This window comes from Drosophila erecta, unplaced genomic scaffold (assembly GCF_003286155.1).
Source record: "Drosophila erecta strain 14021-0224.00,06,07 unplaced genomic scaffold, DereRS2 tig00000000-arrow-pilon, whole genome shotgun sequence".
Lineage (NCBI taxonomy): Eukaryota > Metazoa > Arthropoda > Insecta > Diptera > Drosophilidae > Drosophila > Drosophila erecta.
This window is the reverse complement of record NW_020825194.1, coordinates 6,615,418-6,641,433: the sequence shown is the minus strand read 5'-3', so window position 1 is coordinate 6,641,433 and position 26,016 is coordinate 6,615,418. Positions and strand designations below refer to the sequence as shown.

The 26,016-nt window shown below is 41.2% G+C and overlaps 3 protein-coding genes across 3 annotated transcripts; all 3 read right to left on the bottom strand.

Moving 5' to 3' along the window:
• Window positions 1-7,379: 7,379 nt before the first annotated feature.
• LOC6554284 (receptor expression-enhancing protein 5) lies at window positions 7,380-8,321 on the bottom strand. Its single transcript, XM_001981716.3, has 3 exons — window positions 8,283-8,321; window positions 8,167-8,188; window positions 7,380-8,101 (listed from the first exon to the last, which is right to left on the bottom strand). Exons 1-3 carry the CDS (start codon window positions 8,319-8,321, stop codon window positions 7,614-7,616), a joined length of 549 nt encoding a protein of 182 aa, XP_001981752.2. The 3' UTR covers window positions 7,380-7,613.
• Window positions 8,322-9,202: 881 nt separating this feature from the next.
• On the bottom strand, window positions 9,203-10,675 carry LOC6554283. The gene is made up of 2 exons (XM_001981715.3): window positions 9,667-10,675; window positions 9,203-9,530 (listed from the first exon to the last, which is right to left on the bottom strand). Exons 1-2 carry the CDS (start codon window positions 10,670-10,672, stop codon window positions 9,319-9,321), a joined length of 1,218 nt encoding a protein of 405 aa, XP_001981751.1. The 5' UTR covers window positions 10,673-10,675; the 3' UTR covers window positions 9,203-9,318.
• A 388-nt stretch (window positions 10,676-11,063) lies between these two features.
• Window positions 11,064-11,772, bottom strand: LOC6554282. The gene is made up of 2 exons (XM_001981714.3): window positions 11,683-11,772; window positions 11,064-11,608 (listed from the first exon to the last, which is right to left on the bottom strand). The coding sequence occupies exons 1-2, from the start codon at window positions 11,726-11,728 to the stop codon at window positions 11,211-11,213; spliced, it is 444 nt and encodes a 147-aa protein (XP_001981750.1). The 5' UTR covers window positions 11,729-11,772; the 3' UTR covers window positions 11,064-11,210.
• Between the last annotated feature and the right edge of the window lie 14,244 nt (window positions 11,773-26,016).

Sequence of the window (26,016 nt, the reverse complement as noted above, 5' to 3'; positions counted from 1 at the left end):
TGCCGTCTTTGGCCTAGACCGGAAGCAAACAAACAGCCATTTTGTGCTGCCATTCGACGCAGCCATTTCCGGCAGCCACTCGGCGCCGTCGATGTGTTTGTCAGTCAACCTGTGGCTTGACTTTCACCCACTCTCGCTTAGCTCTTTCTTTGACTTTCTGCGGGCACTTCGAGTCATTAGCATTTGCTGGCTGTAGGTAGAGGGGCACAAAAAAAAAAAAAAATAAGAATGAGAATGCCTTGCGGAGTTGGCAACTGCTTTTGGCCAACTTCTCGCATAATTGCCGAGTTTTGCTGCTAATTTAAGACGATTTGCCCCTATGGCAGTCAGCTCGCATTCGGCGTCTTTGTTTGATTTCATTACGAGAGGGGACTTTTTACTTCAGACAGCTGTGCCGGAAAGTTTTTCGCAGTTAGGAGTTCGCACTTTTTGTCTTCCCTGGATTTTATTTCCCGGGCTTAGGTTGGGTGTATTACTGTGTAATTTGCAAGCAATTACCTGGTAGGGGCAACCCACATTCATTGCCCCCATTATCCCATATCTGCCAGATCCCTCGGCGCGACTTCTTGGAATGTAATTGAGTTTGGAAAATGTGTAAAATTAGATATGTGCGTGGCTCGAGCCAGGAAAAGCACCTGCCAGAGTGGCATGTCATACGCATGAAGAGCCTGATGAAAATGTATCCAACCACATATCATCGACAGGAAAATACCGCTTGGTACAGGGTAATGGAATATTCTCAAGCTTTCGGAAATTACTGACTTTAGCGCTGCATTCTTTATAGGGAAAAAATATCGCAACATAAGTATAACTGAAACAAAAATGTAAATGATTGTAATACTAATATTCTACTACTGCCACTCACTTGACACTAAGAGGAATTAATTTACAAGGGAGTATTCAAATTTTTACAAGCAAAACAAAATCTGCGCAATTTCGAATTTCACAAGCGTATAGCATTGCTTTCTCCGTACTTCATTTAATGTTTTGCCATTTCAGGATAAGTAATGATTATAAGTACTGGCGCACGTGTGCCAGGTATCCCATTAATATTATTCTAGAGTAATCTTTTTTTTAGGTTAAGATCCTTTCCAGTCTCAAGCATACTCGGCAATTAAGGTGCAGCCCAAGTTGCACACTTTAATTTATTTTGCTATTTATCTAAGCTTGCGGCAAAACATTAATTTAACATATGTGGCCCTGGGAAATGGGAAACCTTTGAGCTGCTCTGGAGATTTTGCATCAGAATGCTCGGTTACCAACTGGTCTCGATTTATTGTGCTCGATTGCTCCGAGCCAATGCAGCAAGCAAAATTTTAATGAACCATCAAACGGCAATTGAAGTTGTTCAATGCTCGGTGGCAACGTTGCGTATGAGTGATTTTGCAAAGGCGAGCCAGCTGCTCTGCTCGTTCGTAGTGGAGGTTTTCCTACAGAACTCCATTTTGTTGAGTTGTTTCGGTGCCAAAATATGTGTGCCTGAATGGCATGTAAAATATTTGCCACTTGGCACACAAAATGGTATGTCATTTGGGCGAAATGAGTTGGAAGTTTCACGTAAACGAAACGAAAATTTTCCTTTTTTCATTTCGTCTTTGCAAAATATGTTTTATTTATTTATTTTTTTCTTTTTGGTTACTTCGTTTTTGGTGCCGGTCGCGACATATTTTCGCTGCTCATGTTGCTGTTTCATTTTCGTTTTCATAAATTTTTCATTTAGCTTGTCAATGTTTTGCGCCTTCGACATGTGTTTGCAATTTGCATGAGGTGAGTTTGGGTTTGGTGGCAGCACAGCGTGCTTGTGTGCCAAAATTGGAACGAACATGGCCTGTGTTTGTGTGCAGGACCTTTTCGGCTACAATGTTTGATGATTGATACTCTGTGGGCGTAAAGTATTTACCTTACGTGATTAAAGCTACCTGATACCAAAAGTTGGCAGAGGATAATTTGATTGCAAGTATACTCGTACATATGATAGGAATTTGAGCTCTGGTTTGATTTATACGGACTTCAGTGATTGAACGTAAGCATGCATAATAAACTGATAAATTGGGTGTTGTGACAGATTTAGGAAGAGTCTGTTGCATATGCTTTTGTATGTTTAAATTATTCAGCATTTAATTAAACCATGAAATATTAATTTTACAACACAGAATGGTTCAGAAAAATTACCATGCCATATTAGTTATAATAAATATAGATATGCAAATAATTGTTATTATAATTCAATGCATTTCCTTATTTCTAACCAATCCTTGTCCCTATTGTTGGTCCTGAACTGAGAGTGTTTTACTAACGTCCTGACCTCTTGGGCAACCTATATATTTCCATATTGACATCCTACAATATGTGTGAAATATTGAAAACCTAATAGTGAGGGAGAATGCCGGCTAGCACTTTGGGTTTTTCATTATTTTTCATAGATTTATTGCGAAAGTTTTGTGATTACTTTCCTTTTTATCCCGGCTGCCTCCGTCTGCTGGGGGATATTTTTTCATTTTTTATTCGCATATTTTTCATGGCATTTTTCTCGCATTGATGTCGATGTGGCTGTGGATGTGGATGTGGATCAGACCCAATTGCTGATTGACTTTGCCCCAGCTGGATGGCGCGTAAAAAGTTGTGCAAATGGCCGAGATGGGAAAATTCTTAAGAGAGACCTGAACTATTTACGTTTGGGTCGTAGGGTCTCGCATTCACGCTACTCTTGCTGAAAAGCAATTAAAAACTAATTACAGTAGCTGAATGCCGGGGACGAAAACTGCGCCAAGGCATTTAATAAAAATTTAAAACTTAATTCAGTAAATGCCAGACAGCGATGGCGACAACAACAACGCTGTCAGGTGGGTGACAACGCGGATAATTAGAGGAAAAGGCGTGGCAAGAAAAATACGAGGGGGTGGGGAAAAAGGCAGGAAAACTGCTGCCGCCACGCACACCTGACTTTGTTCTATCCGGGCAACGTGGCGTATGAGCAATTAGTAGTTAATTGTAAAGTTACCCCAAGTGAGGGGAAAACGGCGGCATGCAGTCGTGACATTGACGACAAGGATGAGCCAAGGATGGATGGCGAAGGGGGAGGGGGAGGGGGATGTGTGTAGCACAAAGGATGCGATAATTAAGTAGCAATTTTTGCCACTGCAGCTGAATTTTTAGCAGTTCGCGCGAACGTGTGAGAGCATGTGTGCGCTGTGTTTGATAAATTATCGTAATTAGCGTATCAATGGCGATAAAACAAAGTCGCGGCACGTTGAGCGACTAAGCCTAGGTAAAAATAATAAAGTAGCTACCCCGGACTTAGTGCTGGGAAAATGTCAATTAAATATTAACCTTATAACTCAAACGCAAGGCATCAGCACGGGGATTAAATTGGCAGGACTAGCGGGACGGGCAAAGCACTTTAAGTAATGCTCTCCAACTAATTGAAAGGAAAAGCCCGACTAAAGATGGCTAAAATCATTTGGCAGGATAACTAAGCAAGGCGATTAAAAGACCAACTAACCAAGAAATGAACAATGGCCACTGGGTAAGCCAAATAACAAGAAACAAAAAAAAAGCGATCAAACACGCAGGATGCAGAAACAAATGGCATACAGTCCTCGAGGGAACCCATCTTGGCCAAGTTGGCAGGACTAAGGGACGGGCACTTATGTAAGCAAAGTGAAGCCCAGCCAGGGAAGCGTTGACAAAAATCAAACAATGAAAGCGCTGTTCAATAAAAACAAAAACAGATCCAAGAGCTGGGCAAAAAATAAAAGGGGCAGAGATAAGGAGCAGAAGGCAAACGGGTAATCCAAGGCAGGGCAAACAGCAAGATAAAAAACAAAGGCAAACGGGCTGTGAAGGTTTTTTTGCTCTCATTGGGCCAAAATGAAGTGGCAACAAAAACAGAATTGTGGGCAAAGAAAGAAGGAATGTGCTGGCTAATGCTGAAGACATGGGAAAATGAAATTTAAGCGAAGTGGTATAGCACGCACACACACAACAGCCAAGCGTAATGCAAAAGGATATCAAGTGTGAAGAGCGCTTAACTCAATAAGGACTCAATGGCCCAAACTCATTTGGGCAGAGCTTGAGTCCTTTCTGCCCAGCATCCTTTGAGCGGAGAGAGCCAAAAGCTTTAAGGCTAAGCTTTCCTGCAGAGAGAGAGCCAGAGAACATGGAAGAAACATTCTCTCACAGTGTCTCTCTCTCTCTCTCTCTGAGAGAAAAATACATCCTTCTCTTCGAATGAGTTTGTTTACTGGACTGTGCTCTTAGAGTTCCTTTAGGTGGCATACTTGTAGCCATTTCAATTATTAATTCCACACTCATTGCACATTTTCCATTATAGCCCCAAGATATCTGGCAGCAATTAAAACCCATTTTGAATAAAGCAATTCGATTCAGTAGCCATTAGTTTAGTCAATATCAAATTTACCTACCTTCCACTCGATTGACAAGTTATAGACTTACTTACATGTTGGCATGGTCGGGGAATAACGAAGTGTCCTTGCTGCTTACACAATTTTCCTGGCCTGCAGGCTAATAAGTTCTCAATAACTGTCTGGAAAATGGATTTAACTCGAGACTCGGACGCACATCGTTAATGCAATTAGGACATTAACCCCTTGGTGCCAAGATGATGGATAGGGGCCGTTGGCTGGTCGTTCCCTGTGTCGTTGCTCAACTAATCCGTTTTAATTCCCACGCCTCGTCCCTTGAACTTTGACACAACCCAGAGACACGGACACAGCCGAAGACAGCTATCCATGTCGAACAGCGTCAGCGGCGCCTAAAAGAATGCTTTGTTTGTCTTTCATTATGTGGGCTTTGTTGGGGCGTGGCAGTGTCTTTGTTTTGGCCCCAGCTTTCAGCTTTCAGCTTCCAGCACTGAATAAATTACATTTTTGCTCGAAATGTATGTCGCATTCCGTGTGTCATTGACGCCGCCCTCTCCCTCAAGAGGTCATGACTTTTGACTTTGTCCGGCATGCGAAAATCACTTATTGCTTTATCAATATTTGATTACAATTACAATTGTAATTCGATTTCCATGGCAATTAAACTGCATATGCGTATTTGGTCAGTATTAGTATCTGTAAAATACTCTGCCCTCATTTAAATCAAAGGTTAGCAAACTAAAATCTTAATTAAAATTGCATCTTTCCTATTTAATGGTGTTGATATTCAAGGCATTGGAAGTTCAATTTATTGATTTCCCAGCGTGTTTTAGTTCGCACTTAATGAAATCATTTGGCGCCAGAAAAACACAACACGCAACATCAAGCATACGCCATGTGGCAAAATTCATTGACTTCTGGCCACCCTTGGCCAAAATGAAAATGTTTAGTCAAGTGTTGCCTGACCTCCTGCTCACACTCACACACACACACACTCACACACTCACTCACACACACTTACGCAGAGCACATGCTCAACTGAGCAGCAGAAAATACATAGGAAAACAGGCGCTTTTCCCATTTTCCCCTGGAGGCAGCTATTTTTAAAGCTTGGCCCTTGGACTCATGGAAATTTCATTTGCCTGCTCAGGTTCCTTTCGGCCGGATCGGCCTAACTGCGGTAATTACTCACACTTGACCCGAAGGCTTTTCCGGCCGGGCGAAATCAACTCGATGGCTGAGCTGGATGCAGATAAAATGAAATTTTCCGGTCATGCTGTACAGAGCAGCCGGGAAGTTGTAAGCTAAATATGCATTACAATGTTGCACAAGCGGTTGAAATGGCAACTGATGAAGTTATGCAATTTACGGAAAACATTTGCCACAACCCATTTTGCCGCACGTGAAAAGTCAGTTCGCTAATACCAAATAAGTCGTTTTCCACCCAACTGGTGACAAATAAATCTCGACCTGAGTTTGGCTGCTGGGTTATTAAGTAAATGTGGTATTGGCACAAGTGCGGCTTCCCATAAATTCACTTGTTATAGTTCACTAAACATACTCGCACACACGCACAAATGCGTTCAGGAATAAACAATACTTTATTTACAATGTAATGGCATATAAAATGGCTGCCTTTGCCATTTCTTGTGCTTTTTCTTTGTCTGTGTGCCACTTTTTTCAGGTTTATTTGCCAGCGGTCAGTTGCTTAATTTCTTCGCTTTTATTTGCCACAATTTCAGCATTGCAGCATTGCCACATGAATCTGTGTGTGTGTGTGTGTGTGTGTGTGTGTGTGTGAGGTGGGCGTGGCCACGCCTGCTCCAGCCCCCAGATTCATTTCCGTCCTTGCTGTGTTCTTGCCTTTCTTATTTATTTTCGTAATAACAATAAATTACATTTTTCTTTGGGTTTTCCCCTCATGCGAGTGTGTGCTTGTGTGTGTGTGCTCATTTGCTAAGTTGTTTTATGTGGCTGTCGCCTGTTTGTGGCTTTTTGACATTATTTGGATTAAGAAAATAAATCCTGGCCATGGCTGGACAGCAATTTTAATATTTTCACTCCACCCCTCCAGCGGCCAGCAAACTTTGATTTTCATTTTGCTGCGTTTTTTTTTTTTTTGCCCAGTTGTGCTTTGGGCAAACTGAAGTTTTAATCTATGGAATGGCTTATATCAAATTTTGGCTCTCTGGCATAGAAAGTTTTCCAGCCTGAACTTGTCATTTCAGCAGAAATACAATTAAACAAGGTAAATACAAAATTCCCACTCTGCCAGTCAGGATAATGCAATCGTACGTAAAAATGATAACACATAAAGTTCAGGTTTTAAAAGTAAAACGAGTTTTCTATAAAAAATGCATTGTATGTACATGTTGCCATTTTTAATTCAGCAAAATGCAACAAGCTCGAATTTTCATTTTACACATTGCATGTTTAACTAAAGACAATAATGAAAAACTGTGCTTTCGAGTAAGTACTCGAGATTTCATTCAATTTAAACCATATTTACACCTTTTTTAAGTGCGTACTCATGTAAGCGAATAAATATTGAAAGCATTTTAAGTGATAAAAGTTCCAAATATGCAAAACAATATTTATTAAAAATTATTATGACGCGATGTTAAATATTTCAAAGGTGTTATTGATGCATTTTTTTCCGAGATGCCCAAGTTGTCATTTCTACCGTATGTTTATAATTCGGTGAATATTTGACAAACATGCACTGACACATAAAAAAGCTAAAAATGACTCGGGTAAGAACCGGAAAAAGAACAATAGCAGCCGCAAAAAAATGGTGGCATCGTGATGCTTTTTACGTGCAACATTTATGTCGCATTCGAGGACGTCGCTTTATGAGATATAAAACTCATACACACAAGGAGGTACACACACTCACACAATTCTACGCACACTCGCAAAATGGCAAAGAATCGGTAAATGGCTTGCATTAGGCATAGTTGGTCTTTTCGAATTGTTATGACGTCGAATTAAGCATCGTTATGTTCTAAACTTTTATTCAGACTTTTCCTATACATTATCATTGTGAAAACTGCACAATATATATTATATCTTCTTTTCGAGCTTACATCCGAGTCCACAAAAAGCGGTAGCACAAGTACTGAGATTTCGGAGATTTCCTCTAGCTCAGCGACCACATGTGCTTATCAACAACGAAATTAATACAGAATTAAAATTTATTGTGGTTGGTGACCAGACCCTAAACCAACCGTTCTAGTCGAAGGATTCGGAATGTTTCAAGAAGTAGGGTCGCACCAGCTTGTGATAGATGATGGTGGAACCATTCTGTTTGATGGGCAGCATGCACCAGATGAGGAAAGCACACTTCAGTAGCCAGTAGAAGGGAATCATCGAGGTTAACAGGTCCGAAAAGAATTCAATGACAGTGAAGATGGCAAAAGTGACCCAGTAGATCAGCCACCTGGTGTCGTCCTGCTTTGTACTGGACTCAATGGCATGGATGGAAATGTATGCCGGGTACAGAACCCCAATAATGTTGCACAGTATCTGGGCGCCCCAGCCGAAGGTCAGGTAGAGGGCGCAGAGTCCAATAGCACCCACGAAAATATTGACCCTGTCCACGCCGGTCTTCTCCTCCATGGCATCAAAGACTTTGGTCCACGGCTTCGACGCATCTCGCAGAGATCGGCTCACATCCTGCTTGTAGCCATTGAAGAACCGCTGCACCTGAGTTACCTGGGCTGCCATTGTGTACAAATTGTATTTAAATATATCTAGTTGTCAAACTAAACTAAACAAAACAAACCGCCAACTTTCCGGATGTCAGTCTATAATTGTCTGTTTGCCCTACAAATACGGCCTAAAATTCAAGTAAAAGGCTCACAACATGGCAATAAATTAGACAATTATGGTGTGTTATACCTCGATGGGCTCAGAAGAACTTCTCCAACAAAACTGCATTTAAATTAAAAAAAATTTTTTTTTTTTTTTTTTTTGATTTTTTTAATCTTTTTCAAAAATTGAAATTTGGTCGAAAAAAAATTTTTTTGTAAATAGTTTGAAAATGTTACTCAGTGTTTGTCGAGTATTTCAGATGTAAAAAAATGTGTGTCCGAGAACTGCACGTCACTTTTCAGCAAAGTTATGGGGTAAAAGCTCCAAGAAAAGTGCCTGTTTTACCAAAAGGTAAGAAAAACATGGTTTTAAGATGGGCTTTCAAAACAGTAAAACATTTTTATAAACAATTGTTATTCTGGAATCAGCTAGGTTCCTCTGTTTTCTCTTTCATCATTAACTGTAATAAACGGTTGCCTAGTTTTGGCGCATTCCGGCCTAAATGGCATAGCTTAGCCTAATTGCACTTAGCTATAATGCTGTTGTGAATACAGCAGTGCCAGCGGCAGACACATCATAATTTGGTTATTTTCCAACAGCTTGGCCCGCCATTTCGCGCTAAAGTTTTAATTAAGCTGAGGCCAGGAGCACGTGCAGAATACCCCATTTTGTCCGACTTTTCGTTTATCCACATCCACATCAACATTCACATTTTGCGTTTTGCATTTCTTTTCAGAGCCATTTTCTGCGGCAGACACGCACTCACAGCTCCGCATGGCTTTCATTCATTCACTCATTCAAAATGCTAAACAATTCAAAAAATGTGTGTAACTATTCTCGCCCTTCCGTTCGCCGCCTCTGACTTTCTATTTTTCCATTTCGCAGCAGCTAAATGTGTTGCGCATTTGTCTAGGCCAGCTGAATGTGTTTTCGTTTCGGCCTTTTTCACCTTATTTTTTTTTCGCCGAGTTCCAACTCGGTTCATAATTCAAAAGCTTCTGACGGCTGGCTTTAAAATGCCTGCGGCTGTGGCTGCCATGTTTTATGTTTATTAGCTCGTCTAATTGAAATGTCTAATGGGGGAGTTTATGAAAAAAAAGCGGAAAATCCGCTTCTACCAGGTTCAGAAGCCTTCGAATTGCCACGGGTCCAGGAGACCTTCCCGCTCGAATTGCTTCACCATTTGCTTAATGGAGTCCTGGATGCCAGGGTTGAGATACAGCCGCCTTTTCATATTCATTCCACGCGGCTGATCCGACAGAAGCGCGGCGAAATCCGCATCCGTTTCATCGGTGTTTAACAACACAGGTAGCAGCAGCAGGCCACAATGAACAGCTGAGGGAATATAGATTATCAGTTTATTCTTAAAAAAAAAAAAAAAAAAAAAAAATTCAAAAGGCTCGGAAGTATAAATATTTTATAATTTTTTTCATGTTCATTTCCTAATCCCCTGGAAATTAAGTTTACCCACCATAAAACCGTTTTTGCTCCGACTCCAGGTGAAACTGCTTTCGACTGGGCAACCTCTGACCTTTGAAGCCATGCCTCTGCAGCTCCCCCACGAAGACATCGTGGTACACACATCTCATCTCCATCTGCAGCTCACTCCTCACTTGCTCCACGGCCGACGTGTTGAGCAGATGATGGATGTCCAGCGTGGGCGAACCCCAGAAGGCATACTGAAAGTCAATCAGAAGGACATCGCTCGGCACGCCCGCCTCGTATTTGAACATCATGTTGTTTGTCCACAAGTCGCCGTGGGTAAGGACATTAATGTGCGCCACCTCGGGCTGAAAACAGCGAAGTCCCAGTCCCATATAATAGGGAGCCAGCTCGTCTAATAGTTTCGCATGGCATTCATAGCCCGCCTGAGTATTAAGGTAACTGGCACAGGACTTAAGGCAGCCCAGAAAGTAGGCACTGAAGCTTTCTGTATGACGATTGAAGAAGCCCCTATCGTATTTAGTTAGAGAGAAGGTATGTTCCAAAGAACTGTTCTCCAAAACCGCTGATGCTGCCTGCATTTTGGCCAACTTCCTTAGAACCAAACGCACATGCTGCTCATCCAATCTCTGGAGTCGTGGGGCCATCACAAATTCCTTGTAGGTCAGGTCCTCCATTATGAGGGCTCCTCTTTGACGATCAATGTGCAGCACTTTGGGACATAGTTGTACGCCGGCAAGTTGCTGCAATTTGGGCAGCACTTGCTCGTAAATCTCCAGTTCCCGATTGTAAATATCATATGGGGCCTTCTTTCTTCTGGTCTCGGCGTCTTCATCCTCGAGCACAGTCTTGGCTATCAGATGTTCCTCCACTTTGCTGCTGTACACAAGGCGTATGCGTGATAAAATAGCACCATAGTTCTCTCCTTTCCCTAGAGCGGTTTTTATGACCATCGACTCCACTCGAAGTTCTTTGTTCTGGTAATGGCGACGCAGTGCCGCTTCCAGGTATCCAGAAGTGAGCCAATCTGCCATGACTGCCCTAATCCGACTAAAATTGTTAAACTGAACTACACAGATCAGTAGCAGCCACTGATAACCTAAAAGCTTTCGGTTTACAACTCAGTAATAATTCCAGTTCTTATCGCAGTATAAGCTCACTTGCTATACAGTCACTTTGTTTATATTTTTGGGCTAAAAAAAACTAATAAATGCAAACAGATGGTTGCATGGAAAAACAGATTTGATTAGTTAAAGGCATTTCCCTTTGAAAAAGCCCACTTCAATGCCAAGTGCTGGAAAACCATTACGAATGTAGTCACTGATATGTAAAGTATATAAGCCAGTATCCCATTTATCCATTAACAAATTAGTATTGAAACTCTAGCTATTTTGCTAAAATAACATACCACTAATCTTGACTAACCTCACGAGTTTCCCAACTTGAGTAAGATAAGTGAGATTGGCTTGGCTAACTTTATTGCCGTACGAAATATATGCCAGTATATATATGTATAAATCGGGCTAACATCACCCGTCCCATCAGCTGGTCTAATCGCATGCAAAACCCCTTTCACTCAGTTGGCCCAAACCCTTCCCATTCGCCGGCTGGCAGTGTCACAGTACGGGGCTTAGGCACCTCCGGCTCCGGTCCGGATTCGAGTTCCGGCTTCGATTCCGGCTCCGGCCCTGGTGGCTTGATGCAACTGCTTGCAGTGCGACGACTGGCGCACTCATAGACGTAGTTGGCCAGAAACACCGCAGGAGGGGCAGCTACGTTTGCACCAACCTCCGGATCTGGTGCTCCCATTGTTGCTACTGCAATGTCGAGTGCAGACGTTGCTGGTTTTCCCATTGATGTTCCATTTCTGGCCAGAGATGACGCTCGATTGCAACTGTTTGTGCCAGTGGGTGGCTTCAGCTGCCACATGTGGCCAGTACCCCGCAGACAGTTGGCCTCGATCGCTATAACTACTCGGATTAGTTTGCGTTGAGATTTGAGGTGGGTTTGTAAAGGGTTAATTAACGTACCCATGGCCACTTACCGAAAGAGATGCCAAGCAGGCAGCAAATAAGAAATATGCAGTTCATATTCTAACTTGTTGCAGTTGAATAGCGCACACTGTTTTGCAAACTTATTTACAGACTTTTGGCTCAAGGACTACTCTCATATAAATTGGGTATACAAAATCGGACTGCACTAAGACCTTTTTTGTGCAATGCTTTGGTAAAGTTTCTTGGCCAAACTTTCGACACTTGTTTTTGTTGATGTTTTTATCTTCTGAGGCTGCGTCTTCTGCTGAGTCTGGAATCCATTCAAATTGACGCATTGACAATTGTTTTACCAATTTCATTTCGCTTGTTTTTCGACAGTTGGCCAAAAAGTTTGTACCCTCCACTCCCAGCAACGTTTTGACAACTGCTAAAGCTGCTGCTAGTAAAATTGGCATTGTTGCTGCATTTGTTGCAGATTAAAGTTGCCGCTACCGTCTTCTTTTCCACTTTTCCTGCACTTTTCCCTTCTTTGCATAGCCAGAGAGCTAGTTTATCAAAACATTTTCAAGTTGGAGTGCGGCTGCAAAAACAAAAGCACCCAAGACATCATCGATTTTCTCGAGTGGAATGCGCCTCGATGCGAAGTGGGGATGTGGCAACAAGGAAAACAACTCAATCTCAATGCATGGCACTTAAGCAGCTGTAGGAGCAGTGGCAACAGTGGCAGCCACTTGGTTGCAAGGTGCAGAACGCGCCACGACAGCAGAATGCAATTCTGGAAGGGCGCCAAAAAGGGAGGCAAACGCTGCTGCTTCTCAAAGGGATTATAATCGAATTTTAAAGACATTTTATGATCCCATTCCGTTATTTACAACGATTTCGCATGCCTCTTAAAAGTCAGTTTTGCAATGTACAATTTATATCTCAGGTTGCGTATTTGCGTAATGCGAGAGACTTCAACAACAAAGAATAAGCCCATCCGTAGCCGTATCACCTCCCTCATTTAATTCACTAAAAAGAAACTCAAGCCAGAAAGTTTGCTCATTATAATTACGAAAATGCACTGCACTTGGCAGCTGATTTGGCCATATATACAATAGATGCGTATATATAAAGCCAGAAAATAGATACTTTCAGATCGAGGGGCGTCTTATTAAGTAGATAAGTTTGAAATTGAATTTGAATTGAACAAATGATTGTTACCAATAATACTTAACCTCCCTGTTAGTATAAAAAAAGTAATTTCCTTTTACACATGTGATTCATAAATTTGTATTATATAAGCAAATAAATTCATGTGTTAAATTTGATTTAGTGATGCTTTCAAGTCTCCACAGTTTTTGCAAACACCCCATAAATATATTGCAGCTTTGCACAACTTCTCTGCCGCCCCTCGTGCACAAGCTAGTTCCGGAGCTGTGGCACCTCCAAGAACCTTATCCCATCCGAACGGGGCGCCACACGGAAGCGGGCCAGGCAAACGCTTGGCACGTGCATTTCATTTGATAAATGTTGTCGTTGTCGTTGTCGCCGTCGCCTTTGCCTGATTATGCAGCCCAGCCAGCTATGTGTTTTCCCACTGCCCGACTCCTGCCTCCTGGTCCTGCATACGCCGTGGATGCCAAAAACTTGCCTCGACTTCCGTTATGCAGGGTATATAACCGACTGGGTATATCTTTTTATTGCACACGCGCGCTTGAATATAAACCGCAAAAAGGTGAGGAGCGGAGAGCCTTGCGTTTTTGTATGCGGCATCAGGTTTCGCCTGTGTGTAAAATTTACACTGACATGAGCTAACTAGTCCTGTTTTTGTGCCGGTGTGCGTGAGTATCTCTGGGCGGTGTGCGTGTATTTGTGCCTGGTGTGCGGTATCTGTGTATCTTTGCCAGCCGCACGTTGCCGCTGTAACTTGCAACTTAAATGCGCACGTGATGCGCTGCCTGCGCTTCCTGCGCTTGCTTTATTGCGTGAGCTGCTCGAAAATTAACAAAGTTTTTGCTCAGGTTCCTCACTTTTCATTGTTTCTTTTTCATTTGACGCACTCAAAAAAAAATTTGAATAAATAATACACAGGTTAAACTTTCATAAGTACTGGTTTACCATCGACACCATTAACAATTTCGTATTTTACAAATGATTTGTATTAGATACAGCACAACATGACAGCATACAAGTTCCCATGCATTTCTCTGAGTGCAGAACACAATATGAATGAAGACGCCAGCGAGACAAGTGCGAATGAGCACGACCTGGCATAATATCACGCATACGACACGTTGTCGCAGCGAATTTTTGATAGCTACTGCAATCAGCTAAGTGAACGACGGCAATCAGCCCAGCGGCATAACAACAGCGAGGATAATGATTAAACGGAAGCGGAAGCTGGCAGGCAGACAGCAGATTCGAGTTTTCCAACTTTCGAATGACATTTTTGCAAATGCCAGAAGTCGATGCATTCGAATTATAATCAGGTTGGCTTTGGGGAAACTGGCGAAACTCAGAGCAAAAACTTACGCTCGCGAACAGAAATGGAAAGTCAACACAGACACCCACAAACACACACAGCGAAGATGGGTGGATATCGAAATCAAATCACAGCATCGTCAAATGCATTTAGAGCTATTTGCATTGCTTGGCATTCCTTCTGCTCGCTGAATTCTGCTCCTTGATTCCATCCGATTCAGATGCAGATGCAAATGCAGATGCAGAGGCGGAGGCAGAATCAGATTCAGATGCAAAGGCTGTGCGCCTTGGCATGTGTCACTGGATATTTTTCCTTTTGCCATCGGCTTTTTTCCTGGAACGCTGCATTGCAAATTGATTTTCATCGCCTTGGGGACATGCATTCGACTCGTTGACAGATATTCAGCTGGCATTTTATAGTTTGTTAGTTTCGACTCGAAAATGTCAAAAAATGTAAGACAGCATTGGAAAATAAAAACACATTTTTAGTAAAATTCTAATTACCAGATCTGACAGCGTTTCATCTGACGCTGAGTTCATAAAAGATAGCCTTTTAAAATTCTTCTGGATTATATGGTGCTTTAATTATTGTATCTTTAACAACATGCACATTTTGAAGTTTTTTCAGTTTATCTGTTGTTCAGATATCACAGATCAAGCGTTTCTTTTGTTAATCAACAAAATGGCAGCCATTTTGAGCTTAACACGTTTAATGAACGAGAATAAACAAAATGAAGTGCCAGAGTTGGATTTCCACCTGCATTATTAATGAAGATAATAAAAAGCGTAATGTATTTGCAACTGATTATGGCAGCACATATGAATCAGGTTTAAAAAAAAGACAAATTGTAATTCGAAGCAGAATTCAAAGTTTTTTATTGTGTTAATTATTGACAATAATTATGCATTAATCGGCAACAAATGTATAAATAATTGCTGGGACAATTGTGTGTGCCTTGAATATTGCGCATACGACATGTGCGCCAGCCATATGTACTCAATTTCGATTTCCACGCAATTTCAACATGTTTGCGTAACTAAATTTTGTTGAACAACCATTTGATCTATGTTCGAAAGTTTGTTATAATTTTAGTCTTTTGTTTCCCAAAGCCCGGGAAAGTTTGCCAGGAAAAACCGTGCTCAAATTGAGCCAACAGCCACGTGTTCCCTGCTAAAAACCAACCAGAAACTTCTTCTTTCATCTGCTTTTAATTGAACATTTTTAATTTATGCACAATAAAAACTGATTTACCGATGGCTACCCGTTCGGCTAGAAAAAGTTCAGCTTTAACTTTTTATGACTGACCCAAACAGAAAAAATTATGTCGAGAAGCACAAAAAGAAAAAACTTATGAGCCATAAAAGCGAACAAGGTGTGTGAGCCTGTGTGTCTATGAAAGCTAAACTAAACTAAAGTTTTGGTAGAGCAACTTTTGGTTTTTAGTGCCGGCAGCTTGGTCCATTTTACAGCATTTAAGTGGCCATGAATTTCCCGGCCAGTGAGCATCGGCTGCTAGCAAAACGAGCACGTGGCTCCATAAAGACAACAGGGATTCGGTGCTGAACCCACCCAGATATCAGATATTCTATCCAAAAAGTCGAGCCACCTGCGGGCGCCTTTGTTTTAGCTTCGGCCATTTCCTCCATTTTTCCCGCATCTCAATTGGTTTTGGATTTAATTCCGTCATGGCAGCCAGAACACGTGTGCCCGAAATTGTTTTGAGTCAGTTAGCGTCGAAACGTGGCAGCAGTAAATTGATCAAAGCGAAACACTTTAACGAAAGTCAAAAATTATGTTCTGATTTTCTGAGGAGCAAGCTCTTCTATTCCACAACAATAAGTGTCAAAATGCAATAAATGTAGAAGAACATTTATAAATACATATAAATTTATAATATTTATAATATTCACATGGACACTTATGTCACTTAACAGCCATATTAAATTACATTTTCACACTGGTAATGAAATCATTTCTGCATATATTCCCATTTTTTTAAATATCTAACCATAAGAATACCAACTCGTAACCAAGATGGATCTATACTTGGCTTTCATCCTGGCTGCAATTTCTGGAATTTTTAGTGCACCGCAGCCTGGCGCTGTTTCCGCTCCCTATATATATGTATGTAATCCACCGAATCCTGCTTGTCTGCGCTATAAGCCATTTAATAATACAAGCGCGGATACGAACTAGAAATACTAAGTGAAAATAGTAGGGAAATAAAATATGGAAGCCCCAAAGGTAATAAACCTGGAGTGAAACCTAATTTCGCATGCATTCCTTGGAAATAAATCAATGTAGTTTGTTGATGCAACTATTAATTACTAATTCTATAAACGAAAAAGCAGCATTCCTAAATGAGTATTTCTGTGGTTTCGTAAATTAAGAACATGACACCACCTGCATGGACCAAGGGGCATGACAAATGTAGCACAACAATGCATCACGCAGTCGGAGGTAGGAGGTTGTGGCACTTTGCATTGCATTGTAGGGTTGACAACTGCAATGAAATGACGAAGATGTATGGCTACAAGAACAGGGGAGCCTGATCCAAAGAAATGGGAAGGGAGCAGCAGGTGAAGCTGTTGGATTCGCCTCTTTTTACTACAGTGACAACAAGCTGGGAAGAATCCTGAGCGACAGCGACAAACAGAAACAGAAACAGAAACAGACGACACTCAACCCGGTCTACATATGCGTGACTCCGGGATGTCCTGGCCATCTGCATCCAGCTTGTTTGGGATTTTCACATTTGCCACATGCAGTTTGCGCATAGTGCAACGCCTGACAGTGATGTGACATGCAACACATTAGACTAATGAAATTTTTCCATGTTTGTAGCCGCCTGCGAAAAGGGTGCCAACCCCAATATTAGCAGTCAAAGAATTCAACTTACCATTATTCCATCCCATAAAAGTTAAAGTGGCTGGCCGGCACAATTGCCCGATGGCTCTGGCCACCGGAATCGGTCCACAACTCACTGTTTTAATTATATTTGACTGTGTCTTCGGGGACACAAGGCTCATTAAAATGTGCTGCCTACTTTCAGGTGGCCCACCAAAGACATTTAACTTTAATTGCGGCCATAAATATATTGTTTGCCCTTACCAAGAGTACATTAAATTTTGCTCAGATTTTGTAAGGAATATAATCTTTGCACAATTAAATTTCGTAATCTTTTTTTTTTCTAAAAACTGAATTCTTTTATGTTCCAATCATCAACAATTTTTGAACAGGCTGTATAATCTTCACTTTAAGTCGAGAAGTGTACATAAAGTTCGTGACTACCCACAGCTGTCTTCGATTCCATTTCAACTCAAGTTTGTCCACGTGCCGACAGCTTGTAAGCTTATTTGGGCCACCTTTTTAGCCTCTTGCTTAAAAGGTTTTGTTTGAAATTAATTTTGTTTCGTTGTATTTTTTAATGAGTGTGTAATTAAAATGCGGACAGGCCAAGTAGCCAAATTGATGAGAAAAAAGTTGAGCAGCAGAATGGAATATGAGTTTGTGTGTGAAATACGAAGCCACTGCTGAATCGGCTTCCGAATATCAAAGACAATTTTAAGCTTGGAGTGGCAACAAGAATGCGGGCCTGAGATTGACTAAATGTCGCATGGCTTGACTGACAAACTGACCCAGTCTGTAACTTTCAAGTTGACTGATGAACTGGAGTTGAGCCGAGAATTGTCTGGGTCTGAGATGTGAAAGGCGATGAGGCTCCAACTTTAGAACAAGCAAAATTGGGGTTTCATTCATTTCGTAAGCACACTGCGGATTAAGAACTACCACAAAGTGGTAGTACCAAAAGTACCAGTTAATAACTAAAAGGGTTTTCTATATTTATATTTTTTTTCTAAATATTTTGTTGGTAACCTGCCTGGTAACGAAATAAAAGTCATTCCTAAAATTACAATTTAACAATTCGGTTCGGGTTCCACAGATATTGTCAAAGGCTGCGAAAGCTCCAAAGCTGGGCTCGAGGCAATTTGGAAAAGTGGAACCACCTAACCTGATGATTTTACGCCATGATGAGACTTCAGCCCCCACCAGTCATTGCCATAAATCAACTCAAGTGCCTACGCCCCAGCTGATTTATTTTGGCCCGGCAACTCGTCAGATTCTTTTGGGGCCAGAACGGAGTTTTGGGGCTCGGAGAGGTTGAGGCATTTGCCTAAAATATTTAACCGGCACTTGTGCACAGCAATTCCAAGTTTTCTGGCTGTATCTACCATTTTCATTGCCATTCCCTTGCCTCGTTTTTTTTGTTTTTTGTTCTTTTATTAAATTCTCAAGTGGCATTCGAAGTCGAATTTTGTGTGGCCTTTTGCCTGTTTCCTTTTAGCTATTTTCAAGTTGGAAGCAACAATAAGAGGAAAATTTCATTGTCAATTTCCGTATAATGCACAATAATAATACAACAAGCGGAGCAATGAGCAGAAACAACAACCATTTGCGGCTAGTGATTACCTTACACATTTTGTGGCTCGCAAATTGCGCTGTTCCCACTGCCGCATCGCCCAAGGGGATGAGACCTCCGACCCCTGGCCCCTCAGCCACCAACCCCTCTGCTTACCTAAACTTATATTGTTGTTACTGCCGCATTTGTTTTTTTTATCCAAAACCAAGCCGACGTGCCTTCAAAGAGATCAGCATCAGCGGGCGAAAGGCGAATTTAGAGCTATTTAAAATGCAGTAATATATTTATAAGAATTATGTTAAGATTTTTTTAGTATTAGCATGGATTTAAGGTAGTTATATTACGCTGCTTATGCAACACGTCCTTATACCACGTCATAAATTCATTCCTAATTGGCATACGGAAAATTAAAGCACTCATGTTCTCCGCTTTGTTAGTTTGTGGCAGCCAGTGGCCATCAGTTAGATTTTCCAACACGACTGACGTTGATTGCTCGTTTTAAATATCAGCAAAAGAAGAACTACAACGATCAACCAAAATTGTGCAAAACGCACACGCAAAAGCAACATGAGAATTATTCACAAGCAAACTAGATTGGGTGAACGGGGCGAATGAGTAATGCAATATTGTAGCTGACACCTGGCCGCACTTTGTTCTCTTTGGTTAATGCAATTAGGTACAAATTGTGTTTGTGTGTGTGTGTGTGTGCGGGAGGGAAAAGAAATGAGGAAAGGTTAAACAATAACATGGCAGGCAAACTAATTAAAAAAAGTTTTTTGCCCTCCAACTTTCGACAGGCTGCCCTGTTGTGATGCTTCGGCATTTTGGGGCTAAATAAATACACACAGCGAAACCGATACCACAGAAAACAGCGTACCGAGTATGGAGTACAGAGAATCCAAAACGCACACACACACATATACACACACATACACACACAGAGAGGGAGAGAGACCGGAAACTCACAGAAGCCATTTTGTGGTTTGCGCCACGCGTTGTGCTAATGAGATTTTGATAGAAATTTGAGAGGCCTGAAGTTTCAGAGGAAAACGCCCCGAAAACTGTTGACAGTTGCCTAATTAAAAGGCAATTCCTTTGTCCGCTGTCAGAATCGCAAAACAAAAAAAATAGAATAAGTGGAAATTTGTCGGAAAAAAAATGTAACTTCATCTGCAGATGCAAATTTTTTGGTGGATCCATGGTGTTGGATTTAATTCTGAATCCCCATTGGGATGGCCAACAGTGGAGTGCCAGTGGCAGAATGGTTGTGATAGCGCCAGTAAAGAGCATAATTTATAAGCAGCGAGTCATAGGGACTCAGTGTTGTTGTCATGTTGCATGCAAATGAGTTCAGCGAAAGCCAGGGGACCCATCATCCCATCATCCTGCAGGGGAAGCTGCCAGGATCTCGTCACGCGGCTCCTGTTGCAAATTAAATGTTTGCCAGATATGGGAGCACTTCCAGCAGCAAACAAGAAATGCAACTTTAAGTCAATTTTTGGCATCATAAAAAACTAGCTACCCTGCCAAAAAAAAAACCTCCAGTATCTTTCTCGATACACTTGAAGCAATGAATCGCATTTTTAAATTAATTTTAAAATGGTTAACCAAAATAATAATTATAATGGATTATTCTGTAATAAAAGAAATATTTGTAGACACATTCTCTCGAGTAGTAAAGTTAGCAGTTATCCAAATATTTATCCGCATTTCAAAATATGTCAATGGGTAGGGCACTGCGTTCTTGCAATTTGATGACTTGTATTTTACTTATTTGAAGCTTCGCTTTTTGTATGCAACCACTTGGTGAAATAACATAAATTTCCGGTTCCCTTCCCCAAACACTTTACTTATTATGTGTTTTTCTTTGCGCTTAGCCCGAATCAAGGCAGACTTGGCAAGAGAAGCGCAGGGAATCGTTGAGGGTAAATTCAGCAGCTGACTGACATAGTTTTCCGGCGAACTCATGCACTTCTCCTTCGTCCTGCCGAAGGTCCTTGCTGGCTGCTCGTTGCCTTGGGCTTGGGAAGCATTGAAATAAATCTGAGCAAGTTCCTTAGTGCAAAGTTTGCTTCTTTTGGCCGGTGGAAAAGTGGGAAAAGGCGCTGATGGAATGAGGAATGCGTCTGCGTCGTCTGCTTCTGTGTCTCGCCGGAGGGCAGCCAAAAGTGTTATTTACCTTTTCCCTTTGTTGGCAAAATGCCCTGGGAAACTATGCAAAGTTCACTTGCAGTTCTCCACCAGCACTTTGCTTAATGTTTGTCCTGCATAATTAAACAATTGTCAGGCAAATTGTTGCAACTCCCCGTATGCAATGGCTGGTGGGCAAACAAAAGGTTCATTTGGCACAATGACAGAGGTGATCAGGCAAATGGACTCTCAGCCGCCGGTAGGCTTGAAAAAATGAGGACAGAACCTTAACTAAATGGTTGCCTGGAAAATGGCCATTAAGCCCAATCAAATGGAACTGCTGACACACATTCCACTGCCGCCATCCACGCCCAAGACGTTGGCAACCATTTTAAAAGCAACTAAAAATAGCAAATGGCTAAAATGAGACTAATTAAGTTGAGCTAAACAATTTGCCAACGACTTGGGAAGGCACAGCTACTCGAATGGCAGTTGGCCAACTGCTTCTAGTTGCCAATTTGATTAACCGTTAATTAATTTCATTATTAGACAAGGCAAGCATCGAGAATCGGCCGATGGGCGGGGGCATCGCAATTAGTTCGCTAAACTTTCCGACAGCTGCGAACGGAAATTGTCAGAAATTGTGTGAGGAGCATGCGAACACTGAGGGAAAATTAAGTCAAGTCTAGGAGAGTATAACAAAACTAACATACTACGTCCATCTCTTCTTATTAAACTTGTTTGGTTTTTTAGAACAATATTTCTCCTTGAAGCAACTTTTTTCAGTGCAATATCCCGGAAAGTAAGCGATACTGATGTCTATTAAATGCCGAAACTCGTTGCATAATTAATTTGCTCAATTATTGGCAAATGAGTTTCGCTCTTGAAATTTGCATTTATTTGCTTATAATTTTCACAACAATGATTGCCATAAATTTTGTAAAGCTTTTACCCACAGCCCTATAATGTCTGCGGTTTTCCCGCCTGAAAATCGAAGTCGATAGAAAAGAAAAAAGAAGCGGACTACGAATTGCAGAGTCAGAGAATCGAAAACAAGGTAGAAAAATAGTAATCCCCAGAGCATACAAATTGCAAGGCGAATAAAAAAGATATATTCACTATGGCGCAGAGGGAAAAACAAAATTGTGCTTAAAATTCACAAATAAAAGCCACGTAACATGGAAGTCGGAAAAACCGAAGGGGTAGGTTAGTTAGGATCCAGGAAATGTCCATTCCACCGGACAGGCAAATATGCAAAAACTGTGAATTTGTATTTCAATTTTGTAGCGCACAACTTGCCGAGCGGGCAGCCGCAAAAATAGCAGCCAAGTGGATGGCTAGGATTCACCGACAGGTTGAGCAGTTGCTGTCCACTTGTCCGGCTATCGAGTCCTGCTGTCCAGTTGGGTGGGGTTGAGTTGGGTTGGGTGGGGTGTTGGTTCCAGGACTCTGGAACCGAAGCGTAAGGGGTCTGAACCGAACTGACACAGCGCATTTGAAAATTGATCACCGGAACATCCGTGCGCTGACCGGAAATGCACAAATACTTGTGTGATTTATGCCACCGAGTGCGTCTGTGTGCGTGGGCCGTGTGTGCATGTCCGCTTCGGTGCATGGATAACTGTTTTACATCTGACAATTGTTTGAAATTTCCAAATGATTTCCATTCGCATGCCACTTAAAGCGCGGCTTTAAGATATCAATGTCACGCGGAAAATATGATTGATGGACAAGCTCGATTCACTAACGGACTCATTAAAGTTTAAAGGTTTTGTACTTATTAGGAAATAAGGCTGCAAGTTTCTTAACAATGTACAAATAATATGCATTAAAAACTTAGTTATTAGTGCATTTAATATCTCAATCAATTGAGTAACTGTATAAATGTATCTGCGACTCTTCCTTTAAATATTAAATCGCAAACTTTGATCTCAATTTTCTTGGGAAACTATTCAATATGCAGCTGCAATGAAATCTTAAATTCATGGATCTGAAATTGACAGACGCTGGCTGAGCGCAGGTGGAAAATAACGTTTTGCTGAGGGTGTCATTTCTGCCATCCTCGATTAGCCAGCTCGTCTGTGGTCGCCACTTGTCTGCGTCTTAGCCATGATGAAGCTGGCAAAATCACCTGGTCTGGACCATTTTTCAGCTGGCGCTTATTAACTTATTTATGTGCCAGGCAGCCAACGCTAGTGAAACCACGAAGTGTCGGTTCAGCTTTTTTCGGCAGCCCTGTCCTCTGCTAGTTATCCAACTAATGGAAAATTATGTTGTGAGCTGGAAGCGAGCAACTGGCAATATGTCAAGTCTGTCTTAAAGTTTATTTCAACTTGACACTTGGTTTGCCATTCCGTTTTTTTTTTTTTTTTTTTTTTTCTTGCCTTCTTTTTGCGAGATAGCATTTTTGCTGTCGATTTTTCGAAGGACGATTTGACAGCTGCACTTGGGATTTGTGTGGAAGTTTGGTCGCTGTTCAATTGCTTGAAAGTTTCGACCGGAAAAGTTGGGCGATAGCTGACAGCCGAATGCAGGGCTATAGATAAGCACTCTTACCACTTACCACTTACTACTGTGTCAATGAAAACATTAATTATTTCTGCTGTAACACCAATCCGACCAACTTTCATGACAGGCGGCGAACAATGCCGGCGATGACTCCATAATGAGCATAATTAAACCGCACAATGTGCAGTTAAATTATAAATTAATTGAGCTGTGTGTGGGTCTGAAGGGAGTTTGCGAAAAAATCGAGGAAATAAAAACCACAAACAAAAGCGGAACATGAACTAAATAACACTGTTGAAACTATTGTTTACATTTGGACAACTAATTCATTTATGAGTGTTATGGAACATAAAAAACAAAATAGATTAGTGGAATTTGCATAATAGCTTTATTTTTTGTATCGGCAACTTACAGTTGGAATACTTAATCAGCGAATTTCGATTTTCATTTACAAAAACTTTACTTTGGCCGAAAAATAAAATTCCTACAAATTGAATGCCTAACGAGCCAACATTTTATGACACATTTTTCACTGCAAAACGCTGACAATTCAATTGAAATGCAACTTCGGTGGGCGGGGCTGAAAAGGAGTTTTGCAATGCTGTCATCGAAACCCCGCCCATTCGACAAATGACAAAAAAAATAAATGGGGCAACCAGGAATAAAACTCGGGCCAAAGAAATTAAAACAAGCAGCAGAATTCTGGGGAAAAAAAGTACGGAGCGGAACGGAACGAAGGGTTAAAGGGTTGTAAAGCATTCGAAAAAATGCAAATATGTATGCCAATGTAAAACAGAGCTGCAGCCGAGGTACCGTCATATAAAAGTGCTCCAGTTCTTTCCTCCTATTTTTCCACCATCCAAAAAAGGACAATGGGAGGACATAAAAAATATATAGGGTCGGGTGGAATGGGCGATAAAGAAGAACCCTACTGAATGACATGACTAAAAATACATAAAAATAAGAGGAAAATTCCGAAACAAAAGAAATGATGAGAGTGTTGATGGAAACCAAGGACGCAGGGCTCAGAAAACGAGGGACATCGAAGTGGCAATGCACTCGCCAAAAGCCGAGAAATAGTAGAAGATAATGTAAAACCGAAAGAAACCCCAGAAAGTTGAAGCAAAAAAGCGGAACGAAAAAATAAATTAAATGGGTTAAAATGCGGGAATAATGGGGTATGAGAAAGACATATTTCATTTAAATACGGAAAAAATATACAATTAGAAAGCAAACGTAAACAGAGGAGGAAGCAGACGGAAAATTGAGAAAAAACGGGAAAGGGAAATGTTTGGAAAAGCTTTTTTAATTTAGTCTGACGTTAAGTATTAAGTATTCGCAGTGTGTCCTTTGTTACTATTTAATATTATTTTCAAAAACACTAATTAAGCATCGCGAAATATTAACAACCGAAAAACTATCATGATCATGATCTTCGTTATGTCATTTCATCGCGTCATTGAGCAAAGTATATGTGCGAGTATTATGGCATTTTCTTGCTTTTTCAACTGATTTCGCGTGACAGAAATTAAATTGCACATTTGGACGATTCTGCGAAAAATTCGTTTCTGTGGGTGCCTATATTTATCTTCCCCATCTTTATATTCGTGCACGAGATGCAATATAAAAACGAAATGCAGCCAATAAAATATTGACAGCCAGTTGACCAAAACGTAGCCAACGGAAAACTTTGTGTAAACAGGAATGCGAAAAACAAGAGAGAAGATATATATTTTTGTTCGGGCACATATAGTAATTGGGTTTTTTATGCAAATATATTCCTTAACCCGTCTGAGCTGCAATCGGACGCTCATTAGCTGCTTTTCAGCGGACTTAACTAGATTCCAGATACATAAATTACCGGGCGCGAGTCACAGGATGTTACAATAAACAGATTTATAAATTGCCAGCAGCAGCCAGCAGCTGGCCATAATTTATGACCGTGGGTTGACAGACATTTCCCCCTTTCTCGGTAACCATTTTCTCTTGACTTACAGGGCGTCCTGTTTTCCCAGGATACCAGACGGTGGGGGGTCTACAGGTTAGACAGTTTTCACCGAATTTCTCATTTTTTTTTCTTTTTTTGTATATTTTTCCGCTAATTGGCAATGGCGGCCGGTGTTCATTGAGGTTTTCCCTTGAATTTCACTTTTCCTTTTAAAGATTGAGAAGTTTTTTAATTAGTATAGCAGTTTTAGCAGTATCCTTGAAGTAGCTCAATGAAACGGATGATGGGCGCACACCTGCCGCGCCATTTTCCACACTTTTCAGCATTTTTCTTTCAGCTCCGACATCTTATCATTTATCAGCAGTCGGGGAAGATCAAAAGGCGAGGCGAGCCATCAAAAGCAGGAATATATACGATGTACGTATAAAAGGAGGCTTCAGTTTGCAATTTCTCACCGTACTCGGTGGCCCCCTAAATTCCTATCTAAGCCAAGTTTGTTATGTGGGTCGAAATGCTGCGACTGCTAGCCATGCCATTTGCCCAAATGAAACTAATTTTGTTGATTGTACACTCGCGCTGGAGGAATGGAGCACCAGCAGATGCGAGGATGCGAAGCTTTATAGCCATCGACAGTTGATATATGGGCGGTTGGGGGCGTGGCATCGGGTTTTAGTGGCTCCTGCCAGTTTAGAGCAATCTTTTCTCGTTTTTTCTTACATATACCCAGTGTTTTATGGGTATACTGTATGAAAAGTGACAGTATTGCATGGTGGTACAAAGTTTTCACTTAAATTAACTCACATTTCACTTAATTTAAGTTAATTTGTATGATATATATTTTCAGTAAGCTGTTATTACTGGGTATCTGAGTGTCAGTCACAACTTTCCTCACTAATCCCATTCCATTATGTTCC

Bases quoted from the DNA above. Each gene is read 5' to 3' on its own strand.
- LOC6554284 (XM_001981716.3), bottom strand. From the start codon at position 8,321: ATGCAGTTTTGTTGGAGAAGTTCTTCTGAGCCCATCGAG. The intron at 8,189-8,282 runs GTATAACACACC...AGACAATTATAG, and splicing joins GTTCTTCTGAGCCCATCGAG to ACTGACATCCGGAAAGTTGG. The intron at 8,102-8,166 runs GTTTGTTTTGTT...ACACAATGGCAG, and splicing joins TGACATCCGGAAAGTTGGCG to CCCAGGTAACTCAGGTGCAG.
- LOC6554283 (XM_001981715.3), bottom strand. From the start codon at position 10,672: ATGGCAGATTGGCTCACTTCTGGATACCTGGAAGCGGCACTGCGTCGC. The intron at 9,531-9,666 runs GTGGGTAAACTT...ATATTCCCTCAG, and splicing joins GGAGCAAAAACGGTTTTATG to CTGTTCATTGTGGCCTGCTG.
- LOC6554282 (XM_001981714.3), bottom strand. From the start codon at position 11,728: ATGAACTGCATATTTCTTATTTGCTGCCTGCTTGGCATCTCTTTCG. The intron at 11,609-11,682 runs GTAAGTGGCCAT...TAATCCGAGTAG, and splicing joins CCTGCTTGGCATCTCTTTCG to TTATAGCGATCGAGGCCAAC.